This window comes from Cololabis saira, chromosome 21 (genome assembly GCF_033807715.1).
Source record: "Cololabis saira isolate AMF1-May2022 chromosome 21, fColSai1.1, whole genome shotgun sequence".
NCBI classification, from domain to species: Eukaryota; Metazoa; Chordata; class Actinopteri; order Beloniformes; family Belonidae; genus Cololabis; species Cololabis saira.
In genome coordinates, this window is record NC_084607.1 from 11,142,401 (window position 1) to 11,164,617 (window position 22,217).

Here is a 22,217-nt window from a genome sequence, read left to right on the forward strand (position 1 = left end):
CCTACCCACTCTTAAATGCATACAAAAAGAAGCGAGTAGCCCACATGTCCACCCGTCCATAAACAATGAAGCGAGCACTTCTGGGAGGCCCCAGAGAATGTAACTCTCTGATCCTTTTGACCTTTTTATTTCAGTGAGATGAGCCTTTAAATGTGTCTGCTGCTTGAGATGCATTCCTTCACCACTTCTCACTCCATTTTCTGTCATCTCAACGCTTAGCACCCTTCACAAGTGTACATCCTGTTTTAATAGTCCGCTGCTGAATGACTGCTCTAAGCTTTTACTTAGTTAATGTCTCATTGTAAAAAAAAAAAGTGATAAGTTATTAGGGGGTGAACATTAACTGGACAGAGTTAAAAGGAGTCTTTTTAGTACGTTGTAAAGAAAAGGACTGAAGGCTTATATTAACTCAGATTACAAACCCCCGTCTCATGTCTTACCATGCAGAGTTATTACCTGATGATTTAGCTATTCCAACGGCTGACGGGGGAGAAAAAGAATTATGGCATGTGCTTTTTTTCTCATTTCTTTTTTATTGGCAAGCGTAAAAAGGACACAAAACTACGAAGGTGAAGATTTGAGAGTGGTGGTGATGAGGTCTGAAGGCTCAGTCAGCAACATCACACTCATTTGGAGTCATGTTTCTCACAAAAATGTGCTGTTTCATTATCAGCTGTTAAGGTTTTTTTTTATTTTACAAAATTTTTAGGTTGATGTCCATTTCTCCTTCATTTGCTAAATGTTCCACCACCGTATGTTCAACAGTGACTGTGTCTGATATGTGATGCTGAACAGATTATAGGATTTTTAAGTACTTTATTACAGAAAAAAAAAAACCCATAACAAAACATGGAGCTGGGCAAGTGATGAGAGGGACTTTTATACATTTTATTCATCTATAGTTGTTATAATGCCATATCTGCTTTTGTTAGATTGTGACTTGGGTTGCTTGTACTGTCTTGTGTCTTCCCATATTGTCATTGCTGTAAACGTTATTTCCCCCTCATGAAAATTAAATGTCTGAACTGAAGTCTTATCTCTGAAAGTGGCACATTTCAGGATTTCTTTTTGTTTTTTTTTTCTTTTGCATGAAAATCATAGAAAGTTGAGCTTACATAGAGGTGTCCTGTTGTGTTTTTCTTTTTCCCCTTATCTTTATAATATTTTGGTGTGGTATTTTCATACTGAAGGTGTAGCATTTTAAATATTCTAACCTTCATGATACAAAAAAGGCTTCTCAGTGCATATACCCCCCCCAACGTCATGCCAAGATCATGCGACCCTAATCAGAAGAAAGTTTTTTTTTTTTTTTTTTTCAAAATGAAGACATGTAAAGCTACAAATAATCATAACGTACCCCCAGAACTTCAGGTATCCAAATTTGGTTTTCTAACCAAAAGAAATTGCCTGTGATGAATATCGGAGCATATGAGGGACTGAGTGAGTTCATGAATGGAAATTCTTCCAGCTCTGAGCTCGTGACCCTTCCTATTATTTCTCAGCTGACCAGATGCGTAATATAGGGAGAGGAGGGGGGGGGGGGGGCAGGAGCAGCAGCAGCAGCAGGGGCACAATGACGCTGCAAGTGCATCTGCTGCCCCAAACAACAGGCACAGAAACTGGGGGAGTTAGGGTGTTGAATCAAGTATTAGTATGTGAGGCGTGGGTGGGCTACCTCAAGAGCATTTAGTGAGAGCAGCAAGTGCTTACGAGATTGAAAACTAGAAAAGGTTACAAAGGGAGCAGAGAGAAGAATAGTTCATCTGTGGTTTTCCCACCCTCAAAGGCTTTGTGTTGTTAGGTCGGATGGTTGGGGTTAGCCCTTGGGACCTGACCCACTCTGGTCCTTATGGAAACAGACACACAAATACCACTGGCGTCACGTTTTAAATGAGACCCGCCTCTTGTTACACCCTGAACTCTCTGCTACATACGTCAATACGGAGGAGTCTTGCAGGGAATATAATGCAGTCTCTTTTCTTTTTCTACTGTGAGGTAGAGGAAACATGCTTTAATCGTGCAAGTTGTCTTTGTTGACCTTAAAAGAAGTGATGTATGGCACAATGCAGAGGAGGCTGTTGACACAGCTATGTGCCCTTGAAGTTAGCTCATCCGCCCTTTCAGATGAACTTGTAGCTTTCTCAGTTTGGAGTTATTTATTTTCACATTAACAGACTCAAATCTCCACACCCACTACCGTTTTTCATGTCGGGAAGTTTTCAGGCCAAGTGCTCCGACAGATCGGATCTAATCACGGGCTACCCTTTCATCTTTTTAGTAATGTAATCTTTAAAAGACAAACCCCCGCTCTACTCGGATCAGATGTGTAAAATGCTGAACATGAAGCTTCTTCCAGGAGCTGTTCACGGCACAAACTTAATCCTAAGCTAAACAGCTTCTTCTTTTTTCCCCCAGCAGTGAAAGCCTGAGTCACGCAGGCGGGCGGATAACCCGCCCATGGACCTGTGGCTCTCTGTGCGTTTTCTCCTCCGCTCGGCTCCCTCTGCCCAGTGCAACAGTAACCGATGCAGCGCCAGCTTTGATCAACTCACTTCAAACGGGCACATTGACCGTTTCTGCCGCTCCCAAAGTTAGCTTACCCCCCCCCCACTCCCCACAGCCTGCACCCCACCTACACATGAGCAAAAAAAACCCTCTCAGCATCCGTCTGGGGCCCATCCGAGCGTAAGGGGATACAGGCAGAGAGGCCGTATTTCACCTCCATCCTTCACCCCCCACCTGCACCTTGCTCACACACGCAAACACACCCGACAGATCCCATCATTTATGGATGACTTTATTTATAAACAAGATCCAAAGCGGCTGTTCTGGCTGCTGCTCCTGCTTTTGAGGCGGTGAAATAGCACTTGCTTTGGCAGGACTTCTCCCTGGTGGCCCCCCTTGGTGATGCAAAGTGGGTTGGGTATAGATACCGCCATGATAGGGAGGTGTTTGTACGGTCATACACTGAAGGAAGCTGCTGAGCTATGGTGTGCTATTCCACGTTCTTCAATATGTCAGTTCGTTTGCTGACTGAATATTCTCAGTTTCCGTCTCATCTCGGGCAGACAGCTGGGGACACGGAATCGGTGGTCAGTGCTATTTCAAGTTTTAAAGAAAGTCTTCCAGGCGGGTTACAAGTTTCAAAAGGAAAATAGGAGACTGAAGGATGAGTGGAAAAGAAGGATGTGACTGCCTTCTTCAGAAACGTATAGAGATGAGTCTGAAAGCTGTGGAGAGGTGATCTGTGAGCAGGACTTGGTGCATTTCGGAGTGGATTCCACCGTGGGGTGGCTGTGAAGAATGTAACATTAACATTAACTTGGAGGGAAAATGGTCCAGCATCCTCGTACAGAATTCACTGCAGCTTATTTTAATTCTTCACTTATTGGATGGAGTTGCTGTCAGAAAGCTGCAAACTCAGAAATGCACCACCACCAATCTTTCCATTTAGCATTCAGCATTTAAATAGCTTTGTTGGCTAGAATATACATAAATACGTTTCGTAGACACAGGAGAAAACAAAAGTTAAGTCATAGTTACTTCTGTCTACAGATGGTGCACGTCTTTTTCCCCAGCCAGAGGCAACTACAATGTTCTTAGTGAGGGATATCCATTCAGTTGCAATCAGCATGTGAAAAAAGTGCAGTCTTTTACTTCCAAGATTTTATGTATCAGGACAAGAGGAAGTCACCTGTCCATACAAGGTCTTACAATTAGATGAATTTAAGTTTACACAAACACGGTGCATGGTTGCACCACGATGCTGCTGATCAAATGTACTTGTGTTGATTGCTCAACGCTGAGAGTTCATCACAGAAACTATGTGGAAGAAAGTGATGCTCGTCATGGCTGCAACACGGAGAGCAGCGTTTCTAGAAAGAATGGATCCGTCAAACATTCTCATGTTTTGTTTCACATTTATCGAAGTATATCCTTATGAATTATAAGTCTTCAGCAACAGGATCTTTGTCCAGGAGGCGTGAAACAGCCCCCACGCTGAGACTCTGGTGTCACCTTTCAGCTTGAACGCTTCAAGCCCAGTTTCCTCTTTCTTTGTGTCAAATTTAATACGATCATTGAATAAGTGATGTTGAGGTTTTTTGGTTTTTACTTCTTTCACTAAATTAAATCTATGTAGATGTAACCAGTCCTACCTCTGCAACTCTACAACATCTCTGAATATTTGTTGGATTCTCTAGAGATCATGATCTTATGAGTCTCGAAGGTGCACTGCAGCTTTGCAAAGTTAGGAAAAATATACCCTAGTTGTTGGAGCTAGACCGTTATTATTAGAAGGGTCTTTCTTACATATATGGTTAAAAAGTATTTTTATTCATGCCAAAAGTTTTGATAGACTGTCCACTTTGCAGAAAGCTAAGCCAAGTGTCATGCTTGATATTGGTGAACAAGCAGCGTTTTGTTGTGTTAAACCAACTGTGTAACCATGTTCATGTTTGATCCGGTATCATTTGTAGTTACTAGCTTTTATCTGAGACATCCTTTGAAGCAGAGGCTCCTCCAATCTAAAGAGCACTTGATTTTCCACTGATCCTCATTTTTCTTCTTTTCTAAGATCCCGCCTTTACTGCTAAATGCAAGCAGAAAAGTGCAGTACGTAATGGATATTGATAAAAGCTGGAGTTCAAAAGATCATCTTAATGTTGTTGTGAGGTTTGTTTTTTAATTATTTCAACATGTGCTGTTTAAGTGTCTGTCTCCTGATTTGAACATAATTGTAGTAGTGAGCTTAAGGAAAAGCAAAAAAACAATGAATAAAACAAAACAAAGAAAGAAAAACAAATGGGGCTTGTACTCCTTGAGCAGCACAAGTCAGTCACAACCTTTTTGATTTTCATGAACAAACAAATCCCAGGTAGTGCTTGGATTTTAATGCATAAAATGTGAACATCTCCAAGGAATCAAAGTTGTCAGAGTGTAAAGTGTCTCAGAAGTCTACAGGCTCTTTCAAAACAGATTGCAAGGGAGCGCTAGTTACACAACCCACGTTTTTTTTCTTCAGCTAGACAAAGAATGTGTTAAGACTGACAGAAGAAGTGAGTGACAAAGAAGTATAGTGATCTTTCAAAGCAAAGCACTGCACAGTCACCCAGAGCCCGAGACGGGCGCAGAGATCAGACGGGAGGAGATGAAATGCACCGCTGTTACTCTGGTGATATGAGGGAGTCTGTGCTTGTGATTTGTAAAAGAGAGGCTGGAGCTGAGAGAAACTGAGAGCAGCGATACTGCTCCGTCCCCTGGCCCACCCTGCTTTATAAACCTGCAAGTGGACACCGGTCACGGGCGTCAGCTCGGAGCACACAGCAGATCCGTGAAAGGTGCTTGATGCCCTTCAAAGGCTGCACTTCCTACAGAGAGAAAGTGTGGCGGCTTTGATCAATATCTCCTGTTTGAAGGCTGCAGAAATGGAAGGTTAATGGCCATTTAACCCTGTGTGACTTCCTCTGCCCAGGCTGCATGCTAATACTCTTGAAAACTTGACACGGTATCATCAGCAGCTTGATCTCTTTGTGCAGGTTTCTTCTGTATTGGCTAAATGCACTTCTACAGTAAAGTCTACAGTATATCTTACGCTGAAAGAACAAACTAGAAGATATAAACGTTAGCCTGGAGATCAGCTGGGGTCAATGGCCTGTTTCACTGTACTGAAAAAGAAGTGCAAGTGTAAGTAGTTTCATTTCAGGATATCTGAAAAAATCAGGACAAGATTTCATGTCAAATATTGCGGTTGCATAACTGCGTCCTTAATCAAATATTTGTTTTAGATTTGTCGAACTTTAGACATTTTTAATTTACTAAATGTAGTTATATTGGTGCTGTAATGTGTCTGAACTGAACACCATGAAACTCTTAATGTTTGCTCACATCTAGAGAACTAATTGATTTTATATTAAAAAAATATATACGGTACAAAAAAGTATCTAAATTTCTAAACATTATGGCTATATTCATTAGTTAAATATTTTAAAACTTAGTGATCCTAGAGTTATCTTAGCCTTGTTTTTTCAGATAAATCAAGTTGTAACTTCAATGTTAATTAAACAAAGGATGAAATACTGTGCAAATGTTTAGACATTCATGGGAACGCGAACATAATGCAATGAATAACTTTTTTTAATGGGCTTCATAGGAAATGCATTCATGGCATCAGTTCAATGCCAAATGTACTGCAAATCAAAACACAAAATCTCCAACCGAGAGTGCAACCATCTTTCTGGGTTACATCTCCCTTTTCTCGCCATCATCTAAAACTATTTCTGTTTTCAGAATCAGAAAGAAGTTTATTGCCAAGTAGTTTAACACACACAAGGGACTTGTTGTGGTGATTAGTGCAATACAAAAGAGAAAATAATATTAAAGGAAAAAATGTACAACAAGTTGGTTCTAAAGTGCCGGAGTAATGAGTCTGTAGGAAAAAAAATGTACATGAGGAGACCTGGGATGTGCGTTAATGTGACGCATAAGGTCAGGAGTGGAGTCTTTATGTTAATGTAACGTAGAGTGGGGTGGGGGGGCAGTCTGTGGTGGACGGTGGAGAGGGGGGTCCGGGTCTTGTTGACCAGGACAGCTGCAGATGGGAAAAAACTGATTTTATGGCGTGAGGTTTTGCTCCTGATGGACCGCAGCCTCCTGGCAGAGGGAAGAGTCTGAAACAGCCCGGGGTTGATCTGTATTTCTCAGATGCACTTTTTGTTTTTATGGTTGCAATTCAGAAATGAGTATCAAATTGGCTCCTTGTCAATCTACAAGAAGGGGAGGTGGGACCTAGCCAAGCTCTCTTAGCTCACTGGCTACTGAATGGCTCAGCGTCTTTCATCGATAGAAGTAAGACATTAACAACGTTCTCATCTATGATAAATAAAGGACGGACAATAACAACTTGCCTCTACTTGCGGGTTTTCTATGACTGTGACAAGCAAGTTTTTGGAGCTATGACATTGAGTCAGTAGCCAATGAGCTACTAGGGCTCGACCAAGTCCACCTCCCACGCTTTACATTGAGGTGGGGCTGATTTTACACTTGTTTCCGAACTGCGACAGCAAAAACAACTAGCACAACTCAAAGAGACTATCCCAAGGTGGAGCTGGTTTTAAAACGACGGCGAGAGAACCAAAGTGTAACTGAGAAAGATAATTGTGCACTTGGTTAGATATTTTTGAGTTACAGGCTCTGGGTTTTGATTCTCAGATTTAGTGTTTTGATTGGCGCTGAACTGATGGCGTACACGTCTTGGACCAGCTGAATATGCCACAGAAGGGACAGACTGCTTCAGTTTTAGGGACACATGACAAATGGCATCAGGGTCCCCTGGAATCTCCAGTCAGACAGAATATTTTGGCAGATTTATACAAGCTAACATGAGGCATTGTGAATGTGGGATGAAAAGGTGCAGCATTTATACATGTTCCTGGAGCACGTCTGAAATGATCAAGTGGACAAAAGGCTGAGTAATTTATCATAAAGCAAAGCAGACAATTTAATTAAAGTGATATGACAGAATTAATTCCTGATTTTGATTCTTGTCATTATAAAATACTCATTTTTAAATCTGGGTTCTATAAACTGCAGCTGACAGTCGTAGCAGCTCTAAGCACTGTTGGAAAACCTAATAATGTGACTATATGAAGATAATGAGTATACTTGTGGTTTTCCAGCACCAGATGATTGTTGGCTCATGTGTCCTTTTGAGGCTTCAAAACCCTGTTTTAATAAGAACAATATTAAAATTAACATACCACACTATACCAGCTGTACATCTATGTTTTCATCTTGATCATCTCCATCATGGAAGCATGAATCAATATTCATGCTATGTGCTTATTTGTTGTAAGTATAGCAGGGGTTACTTGTCCATCTGCACAACCCCTGATGCTTTCAGTTAATTTGCTTTTGGGCCTCTGGAGTGTTTCAATTAAACATTTGCTTCACATGTGCTTCATCTTTTGCCGCTGCGTTCACTGTCACGTCGAGCTGTGGCACAAACATGTCTTTGTTATTTGCAAATTATTAGATCATCCACGTTCATTTACAAGCAAAATGGGTGTGAAAATGAGGCTTGTGCACATTTTACAAATATGTCACATTTGAGTTAAAAATGAAAAAAGGAATGCACTCGTCTGCTTTTGTGTGCACACGCATCTTTATGCAGATGCTCCCTGGTGTATTTTCCTCCCAGAGTGTGAGTTTACACTTTTTGCGCTGGGAATAAGGTCAGTGCTTCTGGCTTTACATGCTGCAAACAATATTGGTTTCTAGACACGGAGCAATATTAAAAGAAGGAGGAAAAGAGTGGGGATTTGTGCAGGCTTCACAAAATGAAACTGTCTTGCAAGGAGTGGCGGCACAGAGGGTTAAAGTGAATCCACCTCCTCTCAAAGGCTACCTCTGCAACTCTGTGTTTACCAGTATTGAGTAGAAACTTGATTGAGCATAAAGAAGTCATAACGGTTCACGGCAGACTGGAACTCAGGCACTGGAAAAGTTCGCTCGACCTCTTAAAGGAGTGCAGACTCTCATCTTCTCTTCTTGTAATGTCTCTTCTAATCACCAGTGGACCAGAGTGCCTCTGTGATCCCCTCGCTCCTCTGCTTTTCCCTTATCTGGACTTCCTTTCAACATCTCAATGAAGCCATTTGCATCCCTCCAGGTTGCTATGATACTCTGCAGGCCCGACTCTCACTGTTTTGCTTTTTACTTTGAAGGCGGATTTTAAGTTGAAAAAACATTGACCACTTAACTGTTTTTCCTTAATGTGACATTTGAGAGTTTGCTTGGTGCCACACTTTTAAATGTTTGTCGCTGTCTCGATGGCCTGATGATGCTTTTTGTTGCTTGTTGATCCCCCCCCTTGTTGCATTAAACATGCAACAAACAGAAAATGTACTCCTTCTGTGACGGATCAGTTTCATGCAGAGAAAACTGTAAAACCGTAAGGCTTTGTTAAATGATGATTCACACTCCGTTGCACAGGATTCCCAAAGAATCTTCTCCACCAAACAACACAATTTGTGCTTAATTGTTAAGTTTATTTAATTGTCTGCCCTCCTAAATTGAGCCTCCCCTCCAGACGAGCGTTTGACTGAGCATTTAGAGAGCTGTCATGTTTCAGACAGATCGTCCCTACAGGGTACTGAACGTATCGAGGGAGGGAAGGCACAAATGAAGTCATACCACGAACCCTGGAGCCTGATTACTGCATATTAGCGCTCCACTAAACTCCTGCCTGCCTCAACATCCTCTCAGATATTTCAGCCCTTTGATTGAAGCTCTGCTGATGGTTGGCACTTTCCTTCCACCTCTGTCGCCCCCTTCTCAGCGGACCCTGCAGTTTAGTTTAGGATTAATTAAGCCTGTGGAAATAACGGCAGGAATCCCATCTCCACGGTGAGAGACTGCATGTGCTAAATTGGACCAATGCTAACTCCGTAGTAGGGATGGGCGGTATGGACTAAAAAATGTATCACGATAATTTCCGGCATTTATCCCGATAACGATAAAAATGACGATAAAAAAAATACCAATTCAACTCCACCTTTTCAACTATAAATCTATCTCGCTCTCATGTTTGTTACACAAAAACGTCATCAACAGGAATTTATCTTTCTTTCTTTCTTTCTTTCTTTCTTTCTTTCTTTCTTTCTTTCTTTCTTTCTTTCTTTCTTTCTTTCTTTCTTTCTTTCTTTCTTTCTTTCTTTCTTTCTTTCTTTTTTGCTCATTTCCTTCCTACCTTTCTTCCCTTCCTTCCTTCTTTCCTCCTGCTCTCTCCTTCATTCTTCCCTTCCTCTTTTTTTCCCTTCCTTCCTCCTTTCTTTGTTTCCTTCCTTCCTTCTCCCCTTTCCCTCCTTCCTTCCTTTTTTTCACTTCCTTCCTTCCTTCCTTCCTTCCTTCCTTCCTTCCTTCTTTCCTTCCTTCCTTCCTTCCTTCCTTCCTTCCTTCCTTCCTTCCTTCCTTCCTTCCTTCCTTCCTTCCTTCCTTCCTTCCTCCTGCTCTCTCCTTCCTTCCTTCCTTCCTCCTGCTCTCTCCTTCCCTTCCTCTTTTCTCCCTTCCTTCCTCCTTTCCTTGTTTCCTTCCTCCCTTCTCCCCTTTACTTCCTTCCTTCCTTCCTTCCTTCCTTCCTTCCTTCCTTCCTTCCTCCCTCCTGCTTTCTCCTTCCTTCCTTCCTTCCTTCCTTCCTTCCTTCCTTCCTTCCTCCTGCTTTCTCCTTCCTTCCTTCCTTCCTTCCTTCCTTCCTTCCTTCCTTCCTTCCTTCCTTCCTTCCTTCCTTCCTTCCTTCCTTCCGTCCTTCCTTCCTTCCTCCTGCTCTCTCCTTCCTTCTTCCCTTCCTCTTTTCTCCCTTCCTTCCTCCTTTCCTTCCTTCCTTCCTCCTGCTTTCTCCTTCCTTCCTTCCGCTCTCTCCTTCCTTCCTTCCTTCCTTCCTTCCTTCCTTCCTTCCTTCCTTCCTTCCTTCCTTCCTTCCTTCCTTCCTTCCTTCCTTTTATCGTTTTTACCGCGAGATGACAAATTCTTATCGTGAGGAATTTCTTTGACGGTTTATCGTGAACGGTAAAATATCACCCATTCCTACTCCGTAGGAGGTTTTTGAGGGGTGTTTTATGTCCTCCCTTGGCGTGGCGTTTGCAGTCCTTGCCAGTCATGATGGTTTTTAATGGTTCCTGCCAGGCCGCGCCCCTCCCCTCGCCCTCCTGCCCCATTCGTCTTATCCTGCCTCCGTCTGAAATTCAATTGACCTTTTGTTCCACCTCACAGCGAATAGGCCCAGGCCAGCTCCACCAGCAGCCTAGCCAGAGCTCTCATACCTCTTCATTTGATCTGTCCTGTCAAGTCCAGTGTTTTCATTACCTACCCAAACACCCACTCCAGCTCTCTGCTCCTCTCCACTGCAGCTACATCCTCTTTTATTCTTGCTGATGTCTTCTTCTTTTTTTTTTGCTGGAGATTCTCCCATCTTTTCTTTGTTCTTCATGTTCTCGATTTGTTGCGGTGCCTGGACTTGTTTCTGCCAGCTTGGCTCGCTTTAAATGCACCAATTTCATCCCCTCCTGTCCCTCAGTAGACCTTTTTTTTTTCTTTTCTTTTTTGACTTTACAAAAGTGCTGATGTAGCCCTGCTGTCGCTCAGGGAGGAGGGAGCTCTGAATTGCTCTGCCGCGGCGACGCTTGTCAGGGCCGTGGCCTGCCAATCATTTTGATCTGTGGGACTGACAAACTCATCCCAACGGCCTCGTTCTCGCTTCTAATTACAAATCAGACGAGTCATTAAAGTCATTAAATCTGTTTTCCCTCCTCTTCATCTGAAAATGCTCTGTGCCTTTTTCTTTTTTTCCCAGCTCCAACCAGTACGCCTCTGCTTCTCTGTGATACATATTAAAGACTAACTTCGGCAGCTATAACACCTCATGTGTGACCACTTGCTGTTGTACAATATTAGCTTGCTGACTGCTGGATTTCTGTGTTATTTGGATTTTTTTTCTTCTATTTGTGTGTGTGTGTGTGTGTGTGTGTGTGTGTGTGTGTGTGTGTGTATAGGTGTTAGTCCTGCCCTCTCAGCAATACGAAACAGGTTTAATCCAGTGTATATGAAAGTTACATCAGATTAAGACTGAATTGTTACCGTGCAGCTGAGAGAACCTGTATTTAAATTAAAATTATGGGCAATTAAGGTGGCTTTATCACTATTTTATAAGGGCGATAAGGTTGTTGTCATTATACAGTGTTTTATAATGAATTTAACCAGATATAACCACTCAAAGCTGTGGTGAAATCGGTTTTCTAATTAAATTAAATCAAAGATTGTTAATTTCCAGTGCTGCTAGACATGAATCATTTATGCCAATTAATCTGTTTTTGTGTTTTGTTATTGAATATTATAAAAATATCATCATATTGAGTGTTAAAACAACATTATTGCAAAACCTCTAGCTGTGCAAGTAATATAGATTAAGTGAGTTTTGCTGGTGCTGATGATATGATGGCATTTTTTTTTTGGGGGGGGGGGCAGAATAATGTTGGTGCATTTTGGTGAGAAACAGAGTGAAAACCAAACTGTTCCTCTCACTTGGTTGCACAAAAGGAACAATTGTTTATTGTACTTGCTGCGTTGTGGTGGCAGGCAGCCTGTTGCGCTGCTCTCGACGGGGAAGCGGGTCATCACGGGACAGCGAGATGAATGATGGGGGATGCAGACCGCGTGCAGCTATTGTCATCATCTCATTCCATCACCAACGTGAAGAACACAGTGATGCGTCAACACGCTGTAGCTCCATTGTGCGGACTCCATTTGCCATGGCAGACAAAGGCATGCAGCTCTTTGACAAGCTGTTTACCGTGTCAGGTCTGCTGCAAAGACTTGTGTACCAAATGTAGATCAATGACCTTGAGGAATTAAATGTAAGAGGAGATGTGTTTTGCATACTAAAGTGTCAAGTCATTCAAAGAGTTCTCCAAATTCCTTCTGATGTGGAAACATGTCACCGAATGACTGGGTTTATGCAGGCATGGGGACCAGGTCCACACCCGCACGCACCGCAGCCACATATCCCTGAGAGCCCAGATATTTTTACAAGCCTCTTAATGAGAGCTGCAAGAGAGCAGGAGCTATTTAACTAAGTACAGAGGCGCAACTCTGACGTCAAATTTGATCAAGGTACAGAAATAAGTGCGAGTGTGCGTGCGGGGGTATGTGCATGCATGCCGATCTCAAATAGCCACTGTATTACTTGATTTAAAGTATTAACAGTTCTGAACTCGCTTGTAAAAACAAGGATCATCTACAAAAGGCTAAAAGAGGGATGAGTCATGAGAAAAAAAGGTGTTCAACCTCTACTCCGGCCTTTCTGCTGGCACCCACTGCTGTTCCCAGATTAGTATGGATTACGTGCAAAAGTCCTCGACTCCCCAACCCTCTATAACTCACTTTTGTGTGCGGGCCACTCTGAACAACCCCTCGACATTCCTCATGAAGCCCTGCGATAAAGAGAGGTCACTATTGTGTGGAAGCCCAAGAGAAAACGATGCACAAATATGCGTGCTGTGAAGATTAAGACTCATTTGCATCTGGAGAGTGCGGTCAAGCTGCAGCTTGTCTGAGTGTGTGCCACCGCGCCTGCTTTAATGTGCCACGCATGTATTGATGACCTCCAGATCACCTTCCAAGGGAGTGGGTTTCTGACTGACAGGACGAGCCAGATGGCAGGGATGAAAACCCTCGTGGGGTTAAATGTGGTTATAAACAAGTACTTACAGGAATCCCTCAGAACACGCCGTGACCTTATGCCATATGTTGTTGTGTATCCACAGGTTCTTCTTATTACGACAACGTGAGGCCACTGGCGTATCCCGATTCAGATGCCGTTCTCATCTGTTTCGACATCAGCCGCCCCGAGACTTTGGACAGCGTCATAAAAAAGGTCAGAATTATTATTATTTTTTTTTTTTTTCATTCCATTTTATCACTCCTCAACACTTTTTACATCAGCATTTTAATATCTGCTGCAATGCAGGAAAAAGCAACCAGGAAACAACTCTGTTTCATGCCGATCAGCATCTCAGATGTCTGTGCCAGCAGCTTTTCACGGCTCAACAATAGAGCAAATCAGCGCAGAGGCCGACGCCTCCCGTTCCTTTCATTTCATCAAAACGTCCATGGGTACTTGACCCGCGTCCCTGCGAGAAATGGAAGGTCAGTGCAGCGAGTGAGAGGAGAGGCTCTGCAGCCGGGAGGGTTCAAGAGGAATATCGGATGCATAAATTAGCCGACGCTATCAAGAGTAGCAGTTTGCAGAGCCTGGAACTACAATGAACTTTCTGGAGGCTTTTATGACTTAAACTCTGAGTTTTAAACTCAGTTGTTGACCAGATGGCAACTGTTAAAATGGGTAATTGTCAAGAAGGTGTAATTCTGGGGTTGAAAGTGGTTAAATGAGCTGGGCAGAGTTTCAGAGTGTGGTCTGTGACGTGGTTTTTAATCCAGTGAGAGACTGTGTGAACACATGTAGTGAAAAAACTGATATGCAAATACACGGCTAAATGGGTTTGTTTGCATGCATGTGCAGCGCGGTAATCAGCCGTTTGCCTTTTTACTGGTCTCTCATTGTGAAGCCGTGTGAGTTTTTGCCTTTGAACTGCACCCCTTGTGGGCAGAGACGGTTCCCACGGCTGGTTGCTTACGTGTTTACAGTTTAGTTGTCTGAAGGGAGCTGCTAACATGCCCTTGAAGTTTTAGTAGCTCAAACCAGACACCTATTTATTTTTTTTTAAGTTCTTTTTATTTGACGCACATATATCTCACAAGCATCAGTGGCCTCTGTCATCAAGGCGTCCGGGTTTAGCTTTTCCCATGAATTACTTGGCGGGGGGTTGCCATGACCCCTGGCCCCAAGTTGTCATCCTGGTAATCCCTGAAACCCGGGGGCACATGGAAAACCTGTTGCACAATCCCCATCCCAAATTAGACTCTTGACCCCCGGGAACGAGGAGGTCTCAGAGGTTGCTAGATGACAGCTGGGGGAGGAGACGGGGTTAAACAATCAAAGCTTTTCACTGAATGTCATCGGCAGAATGGGGATGGGGCTCGAAAGGTTAAAGGTTGTGTTAAGCGTGAAGGGTGAATGGACACCCGGACGTTCTGCACACGGCATGAGGAACATCTCGGTGCTGCTGTGTATTTGTGGCGCAGGGAAGAGAGGCTGTTGGTTCATTTAATCCCTGGAAGGCTCTGGAAGGCTGAGCAGAACCTGAAATAGGTGTGTTTGACGGAGACTGTCTTTTAGAAAGCCTGAGATCTGTCAGGTACTGCAGAAACCAACGCTAAGGTGGCATGCATTAACCCAGTTGAGCACTGAAACACTAAAAATGCAAACTTCCTGCAACTTTTAGTTGCTGACAGCAATTCATTTGGTTTTGCTTGCTTTTGAGAAGGGTTCAGAAGAGTTAATTATGGTTATCTTAACGTTTTCTGATAATGTACTGAGTAAACTAATATACTGGAGAAAATTGCCAGTTAATTGCAGTGAACGGTGACGGCTGAAGCCCGAGCCCTTCACCCAGCAGCAGCTGACCACGTCTCTTAATTCATATTATTTTGAAATAGAAATGCCAAATCAGTCTTCATGGTTGCTTGAAAAATTGCTTAAATGATCAGAAAGGAATCTGCAGAAATTTTAGTTTTATGTTTATCAACTTAAAATTTTTGATTAATATCGTTCAATTCTCAGAGAGATGAGAACAGAGATTAAAAGCATTCAAAGAGATGTACAAGTGTAAAATGTAAAATTGAATGTATATTTTTTTTGATTGGACCCATTTTTCATCTTTTATTTAATGTGACTTATGCCCGTTTACTTTGGTCTTGACTTATTTGATGATAATCAATGTAAATGTGTTCTTTTTATTCCAAAACTTTTAATATAAAATTAAAAAAAATTAAAAAAAAACCTTGTTACCAGCTGACTGCAGATTGACCCAAACTGCCGACGTGTCCTGAACGCCATGTATAAACCCGGCAACCATAGGGCCCCTAGTTGTCACAGCCTGAATGAAAGGATAGCTTGTGACAGGAAGGGCATCCAACGTCAAATCTACGCTGAATCAATATCAATATTCAGAATACACTGATGCACTGTGGTGACCCCTAAAAGGTAAAGCTGAAAGAAGTTGCTTGCTACTCAAAAATATGAAGGAATTGACATGACGGACGCATTAGTTCTCAGGACTTTTGATACCAGTGTTTACACTGATGTAGTTGCTCTGCATGCAGGTTCTCAGACAGATTTGTGTTGATTTTTATGCAAGACCTTCATTATGCATCTCTTCAGGTAGTTTACTGTGGACTTTGAGGTGTGTTTAGGATAGTGATGTCACATCGGCTTCCAGAATTTGCTGGTATTTAATATAAAAGCTCTGCATGATTTTATCCCTAAACAGAAAATTGGTTTTAACATTCGATATAATTTCTATTTGAACTTCATCAGTCCACAGGACCTCCATTATTCACCAGGCGTGTTTCGATGCGTATTTGAACATTTTGTAAGGTGAATTTAACAGAGTAAAACAAGTCATTACTGCTTAATGATCTGCTAAATCCTCTTTAAGGTCGTTTTCCATCAAGTTTAGGTTTTGACTTGCAAGGATTTCACTCTCAAACTTCTCTTGGTCTACACTTCACTTTGACTTCCTACATTTATTTTATGTTTAAACTCTACAAAGACTGTAAACAAACACTTGTCCTATAAATGCCCAGTTCATGGGTCTCTCTTCCCTTTTTATAATTCTAGGATAAAACAAAATAAAACTCAATGTTGTATAAAACAGCCCTCCTGTTTTGTTTTTGGAGTTGGGTTAGTCATAACTCGAGGCACTTCAGTATTCTAGGGAATGAAAATTCTGCATTCGACTATAAATCTTCCTTCCCTGGAGTTCCTCAGCTGAAGCAGTGTGTTTCACAAAGGGGACATTAATCTCCCCCCAAACTCAGGTATCCAGTGTCGGATGAGACAAAAAGGCTTAATGATGCCACAGCAGCGACTGACTTTTATGTTTATCTGTTGACTAATGTCCCCCACAGTGGCAAGGAGAGACGCAGGAATTCTGTCCTAACGCCAAAGTGGTGTTGGTGGGCTGCAAGCTGGACATGAGGACAGACGTCAACACCCTGAGGGAGCTCTCCAAGCAACGCCTGATCCCTGTCACCCATGAGCAGGTGAGAACAAGCAGCAGATGGATATCTGAGGTGAAAGAGGTGTTAGAAATACGGAGAGAGTGAGATTCTCCTCCCAGGGACGAGATGCTTTGGAGTGAAAGACTGAATCAAAGGCAGCAACGGATGCAGAAAAGAATACAAATAACAATCCAGTGATGAAACGCCCCCATGTCAGTAGTGACATTGCTTACGTTTTAGATTCCACAGGGAAGGAGTATGAGAGGAGACTTCATCAACTATCACATGACCATCATGAGACCCGTCGTCATTGTTTTGGTCGGAAGCTGCTGACAAGGTTGTTAATGGCCAATGGTGCTGAGTAGATTTTAGATTTTTTAGATTTATTTATTTGCACAGTTAAACATTACACAAATAAAAGTACCAACTTTACAAATTTAAAGTGCAGGAAGAGGCGAAAACTCAAAGAGCTTATCAGGTGCATCCACCTATAGTTAACATAAAATTTAATATCATACTTATAAAAACAAAATATACAAATGAGCAGTTAGAAATCTATAAATTATAGAAATTAAAGGAAAATTACAAAAAATTTACACAAAAGAAAAATGATTGGATGTATAAAAAATACAATTTAATAATTAGGAAACAAACAAAAAATTAAAAAAAAAAATTAAAAGACTAAATAACAAACCAAATGAACAAAAACAAATAATAATTTCAAGGAGATTACACAAGACGATAAAATGTGTCAGTACATCCATTACTTATGCCGAGTAAAAGGAAACCTAATGGTTTTTATGTCTAGTGATGCCCCTCTTCCCCCCCAAATGAAATATTCATACAGATTTGGGGAATTTTCAACATGCAGGATGAATAGAAAAGGGACATTGACAAATGAATGAGCCCTGTTATCGCAAGCCACTGTGACTTCTGAGATAGGGATGATTTTTTTATGCTCTCCTGTGTTGGACATACAAATAAATGAAAGAGCTTTTTTATTACCCCATAAGATGGAACCCCGCCCTTATGGCTAAATGCATGCCATTACCAGAATACAAGGGTGCAGATCCGATGTCAGGATTGGGGGGGACACCAACGTGATTTTAATTTTTAATTTTTTGCCAATATGCAACTCATACCATGCCATAAATTGATAAAGGCTCGCCAAAAAATACTGCAAAGGGAATCATTTATTGTGCTTACCTTTCTTGTTTATTTGTCCTAAACAGCCAACAGTGTGTGTCACTGCTTACTTAACTGTTATATTCGTAAATCATAATTTTAAGGGTTTTGGGCATGTAGGCTAGTGTAGAGATGATCTACTCATCTCAAATTCTTCTCACCATCTTCCTTTTATCCTATGGGACTACTTTATGCACGATCAATTGATATATGGATGAAATATGGAGCCCTAAACAAGTTGTTTAAACTAACTGATCATGTTTTAACACAGTTATGGTGGTAAACAGTTCTAAAAAAAAGGACCCATTGCTAAGAGCACAATAAACACAGCACAAGTTGACCCAACATCAAATTTATTTACATAAATGTCCATGTTCGTTTTCATCTGTCATTTTCCAGGACTCCCTGGAAGAAGAGATCCTGTATCTTAATAGGCTAACTCTTCTTGTCTGTATAAATCTTCTTATCTGTATCTAGACAACTCATGGATAATACAACTTGACAATAAATGCATATTCATTCATTGAAGAGACAACAAAATCATGACAATTATCAACAAAATGTACCCATGTTGCCCTGATTATCATCAATCTGACCAGTATTTTTTTAGAAATATATTTTTAATAAATATTCTACATATTCAACCTTTTAAGTCTGAAAATACATTTGTTCAATTTTGAATAATTTAGGGTATTTTTATTGGGGGGGGGGCAATTCATGTTTTTCAGAAATTGGGGGGGACATGTCCCCCCCGTCCCCCCCGGGATCTGCACCCATGCCAGAATATCAATAGTGTGAAAAAGTGTGGTAAACCACAGGTGAATCCACTCACAACCAGGTCTACACCGTCTAGTTGCTCTGCTCCTTTCCAGTCTACACTTCATTACGAGGCAGCGGACCCAGAAAATCAAAGATTCAAACAGCAAATGCTGAATCTGTTCCCAACTAATCCAATACCCCTCGTTGTTATCCTGTTGTTGATCTCAAATTGAATTCCTGCAGAGCTGCAGAGTTGCCGGTGAGAATGACCACCGGGTGAACTCCAGACATTTCCGCACTAATCTGGCCGAGATTCGATCAAGCTTCTTCGCTCGCCACCGCAGTCTTTACCTCAGCCCCCCTCCAGCCACGGCTGCAGCATCTAAAGCTGCTGTTCCACTTAATGAGGGCTCCGCCGCTCCTTACATGCGCCTCAGTGCACATCCGTGATAGAAATCAAACTACGTCCGCCGGGGAATTGAAAGCTCTGCCTGTGTTGGCGAGCGTGCGATTTCAGGGTCATAGGACAGCTAGCGCGCCGCTGTTGCAAGCTTTGCATGTGCTTACTCTGTGTGAATTAAAAGATCATCATGAAAGAAGAGAAGTACACAGTCTGGCTTAATGAGAAGAAAGGCCCAGGGATTTTAATATCACATTTTCATGATTTGATCATAAGCAAACACTTTATGGTCTTAATTATCAGAGTATAATGTTGCTTTACTCGGGGGAAGCTCTAGAGCTGGAAGAGCTCCTCTCCAAGTAGCTGTAAGGAGTGTGTCAACATTGGCTTGGTGGGCTCTGTGCTCGTCTTATTCCTCTCTTTTTCTACAGACTGAGAATTCAGCCTCTCCAATATTCACCCCTCAGTTAGAGGAGCTTCATTTCTCCCCAGATGTGCAAATCATTGACCTTCTTTGGTTAGATCAACATCTTTTTCTGAGAACTGCTGCCTCTTGTTCAAGGTCACTTAGAGTGTTTAAAGTTTAGGTCATAACAGTGCGCTGAAGTCATGTGAGGCAAGGTTTGATTGTCAATGTTAAGGAATCTCGCATCTGGACGAGCCTTTGCACTAAACGGCAGAGGTGTCAAGTAACGAAGTACAAATACTTCGTTACCTTACTTAAGTAGAAATTTTGGTTATCTATACTTCACTGGAGTAATTATTTTTCAGACGACTTTTTACTTTTACTCCTTACATTTTCACGCAATTATCTGTACTTTTTACTCCTTACATTTTAAAAACAGCCTCGTTACTCTATTTCATTTCGGCCTTTAAAAAAAAAAACTATCCAGTTAAATTGCTCCATCTGGATAGTGAATTTGGTTGTGGTTGGATGAGAAGTATAAACATAATACCATTCCGACACCCTATTGGTTTGTACGCATCTGCTCTCTGAAACACATGTTAATGCTCAATAGTACACATATATGGTTCTTTAATATATTTGCATTATACTAAGATGCATTCATTTTCAATGGCTTTTGTCCTTAAAGGAGCATGAGGCAGGATTGAGGCAGGATTTATGAAAAAAAATGCGTATACGTTTTAAGTTTTCTAGTAATAATGTCAGATGAAATGTTCCAAATCAAAAGAATGTTTCCTCTAGTGTATCTCTCCGTTGCCTTGAACAGGCTGTGTGCTGCAAAATGTGCTGCAATTCGGAGGCCGAATTTCCCGCGCTGTCCTGCGGATGTGACGTCACATGACGCTGCATGCACGTTCTCCCCGTTCTCCCGTGCCGGCTTCACTGTTGGCTGCAGTACCACCGGCGGCCACCGTGACGAAGGGTGGCGCTAGAGAGTCTCATTTCTTAAAAGGAGCCTCATGCTCCTTTAATGGCTTTTTTCCTTACATTACTTTTACTTTTATACTTTAGGTAGTTTTGAAACCAGTACTTTTATACTTTTACTTGAGTAAAAAACTTTAGTTGATACTTCAACTTCTACAGGAGTATTTTTAAACTCTAGTATCTATACTTCTACCTGAGTAATGAATGTGAATACTTTTGACATCTCTGCTAAACTGCACTTCCTGCCTGTCTCCGTGTTCCAGGGAAGCACGATAGCCCGGCAGATGGGGGCGGTGGCCTACGTGGAGTGCAGCTCCAAGGTGTCTGAGAACAGCGTCCGGGACGTGTTCCACATCACCACCCTGGCGTCGGTGCGGCGGCCACACAAGCCGCAGCTAAAACGCAGCGCGTCCCGCAGAGGCCTGAAGCGGGTGTCGCAGCTGCCCCTGCCGCCTCTGCCGGGTCGGACTGAGCAAACTGATCAAGCCCCGGCCATGAGGAAGGACCGGGCCAAGAGCTGCGTACTCATGTAGTGGCCCACTCTCCCAAACATGCGGTATATATGTACATATATAAAATAGAAATATATAAAGGAGGAATTCTATTTATTATTTAGGTTGTTTTTTTTGCCATATGTTCTTTTCTCCTTTTTTTTGCACTGCTGAAATGTGAGAGCTGAGAAACTGTGGAAATAATTGCTTTTTAAACTTCTTTTTGTTGCGTGTGCGCATATTTTATAAGCTGTTTACATATTTTTTCCTCATCTTGAGACGATGGGAAATTGGACTCAGCCTCCGGACACGTGGAAGCTGCGACCGTGGAAGTGCCATCTAGTTCCGAGAATTAAAGTGGAATTAATTTCCTGAAGGAGGATGGCGCAGCGACGCAGCAGTGGCGAGCGCGCCTGCGGAGAGCGCCATGTTGATGCAGGATGTCTTTGTTTTCAAAGACGGCGCTGCTCAGCAGACGCGAGGACTGCTCATTAAGTTGCCCGAAGGTCCTTCCTGTTGCCATATTTGAATTGATATGCTGTACCTGCGTGCTGGACAGGAATCCTAGTTACCAGCTGAATGATGAGACATTTGGAGTTGGACATAAAATGAGACCGACTGACTGAAATGTCGCCATGGTGATTGTGAGCATCGCTACCACAAGTGCATTTTAGCAAAAGATCATTTTTCTTTGCCCATTTAACAGTAGTTTTCCTTATCAACTCCAATTATGTCGGTTTGATTTATTAAGATTAATGATGTTTCTTTGTGAAATTTAACGTGGTAAAATGTTAGGGCTATTTTGTTGTACTTTCTCTTGACTTCAAAATAAAGCAACAGCTTGAATGCACTAAGAAAAAGACTACTTTCCTTTTTTTTTTCTTTTTCTTTACAAATTCAAGTCAGCAGAGACGAAACCACCTGCCTCATTATGCTCAGAATGTTGTAGCAAATTAGTTTTCTTTTTGCTTCATCCCACCAGCCTTCAAAAAATGTTATCTGTAAATTCAAATTGTCCAATTCATTTAATCCTGTTCTCTGCACCTTCATGTTTCCATCCAACTCCAACAACATGAAGAGTGAAAAGTCTCTGCAGACGTCTCTCAGCTGGCAAAAACAAAATCAAACTGCACTACATCTCTTCTGACGTCACCCGTCAACAAGCTTCATCCAAAGGTGGACGAAGAAAGAATGAAGCTTTGGGAAACAAAATAAGAAATTGCAGTGTACAGATGTTGGTAATGACTTCAACGGGTCACAACAGGTCACAGGTATTCTTAATGTCTCGTACCAACTGATCTCTGCTCTGGTGAAACAA

The 22,217-nt window shown here is 42.0% G+C and overlaps 1 protein-coding gene across 1 annotated transcript in view; it reads left to right on the top strand.

Moving 5' to 3' along the window:
* rnd2 (Rho family GTPase 2) overlaps window positions 1-21,759 on the top strand; it is a 34,573-nt gene extending 12,814 nt beyond the window's left edge. Inside the window, exons 3-5 of the mRNA XM_061711956.1 lie at window positions 13,317-13,426; window positions 16,582-16,716; window positions 20,672-21,759. Coding sequence (XP_061567940.1) covers window positions 13,317-13,426; window positions 16,582-16,716; window positions 20,672-20,941 — 515 coding nt within the window. The 3' untranslated portion in view covers window positions 20,942-21,759. The remainder of the gene's footprint in view (window positions 1-13,316; window positions 13,427-16,581; window positions 16,717-20,671) is intronic.
* Window positions 21,760-22,217: the final 458 nt, after the last annotated feature.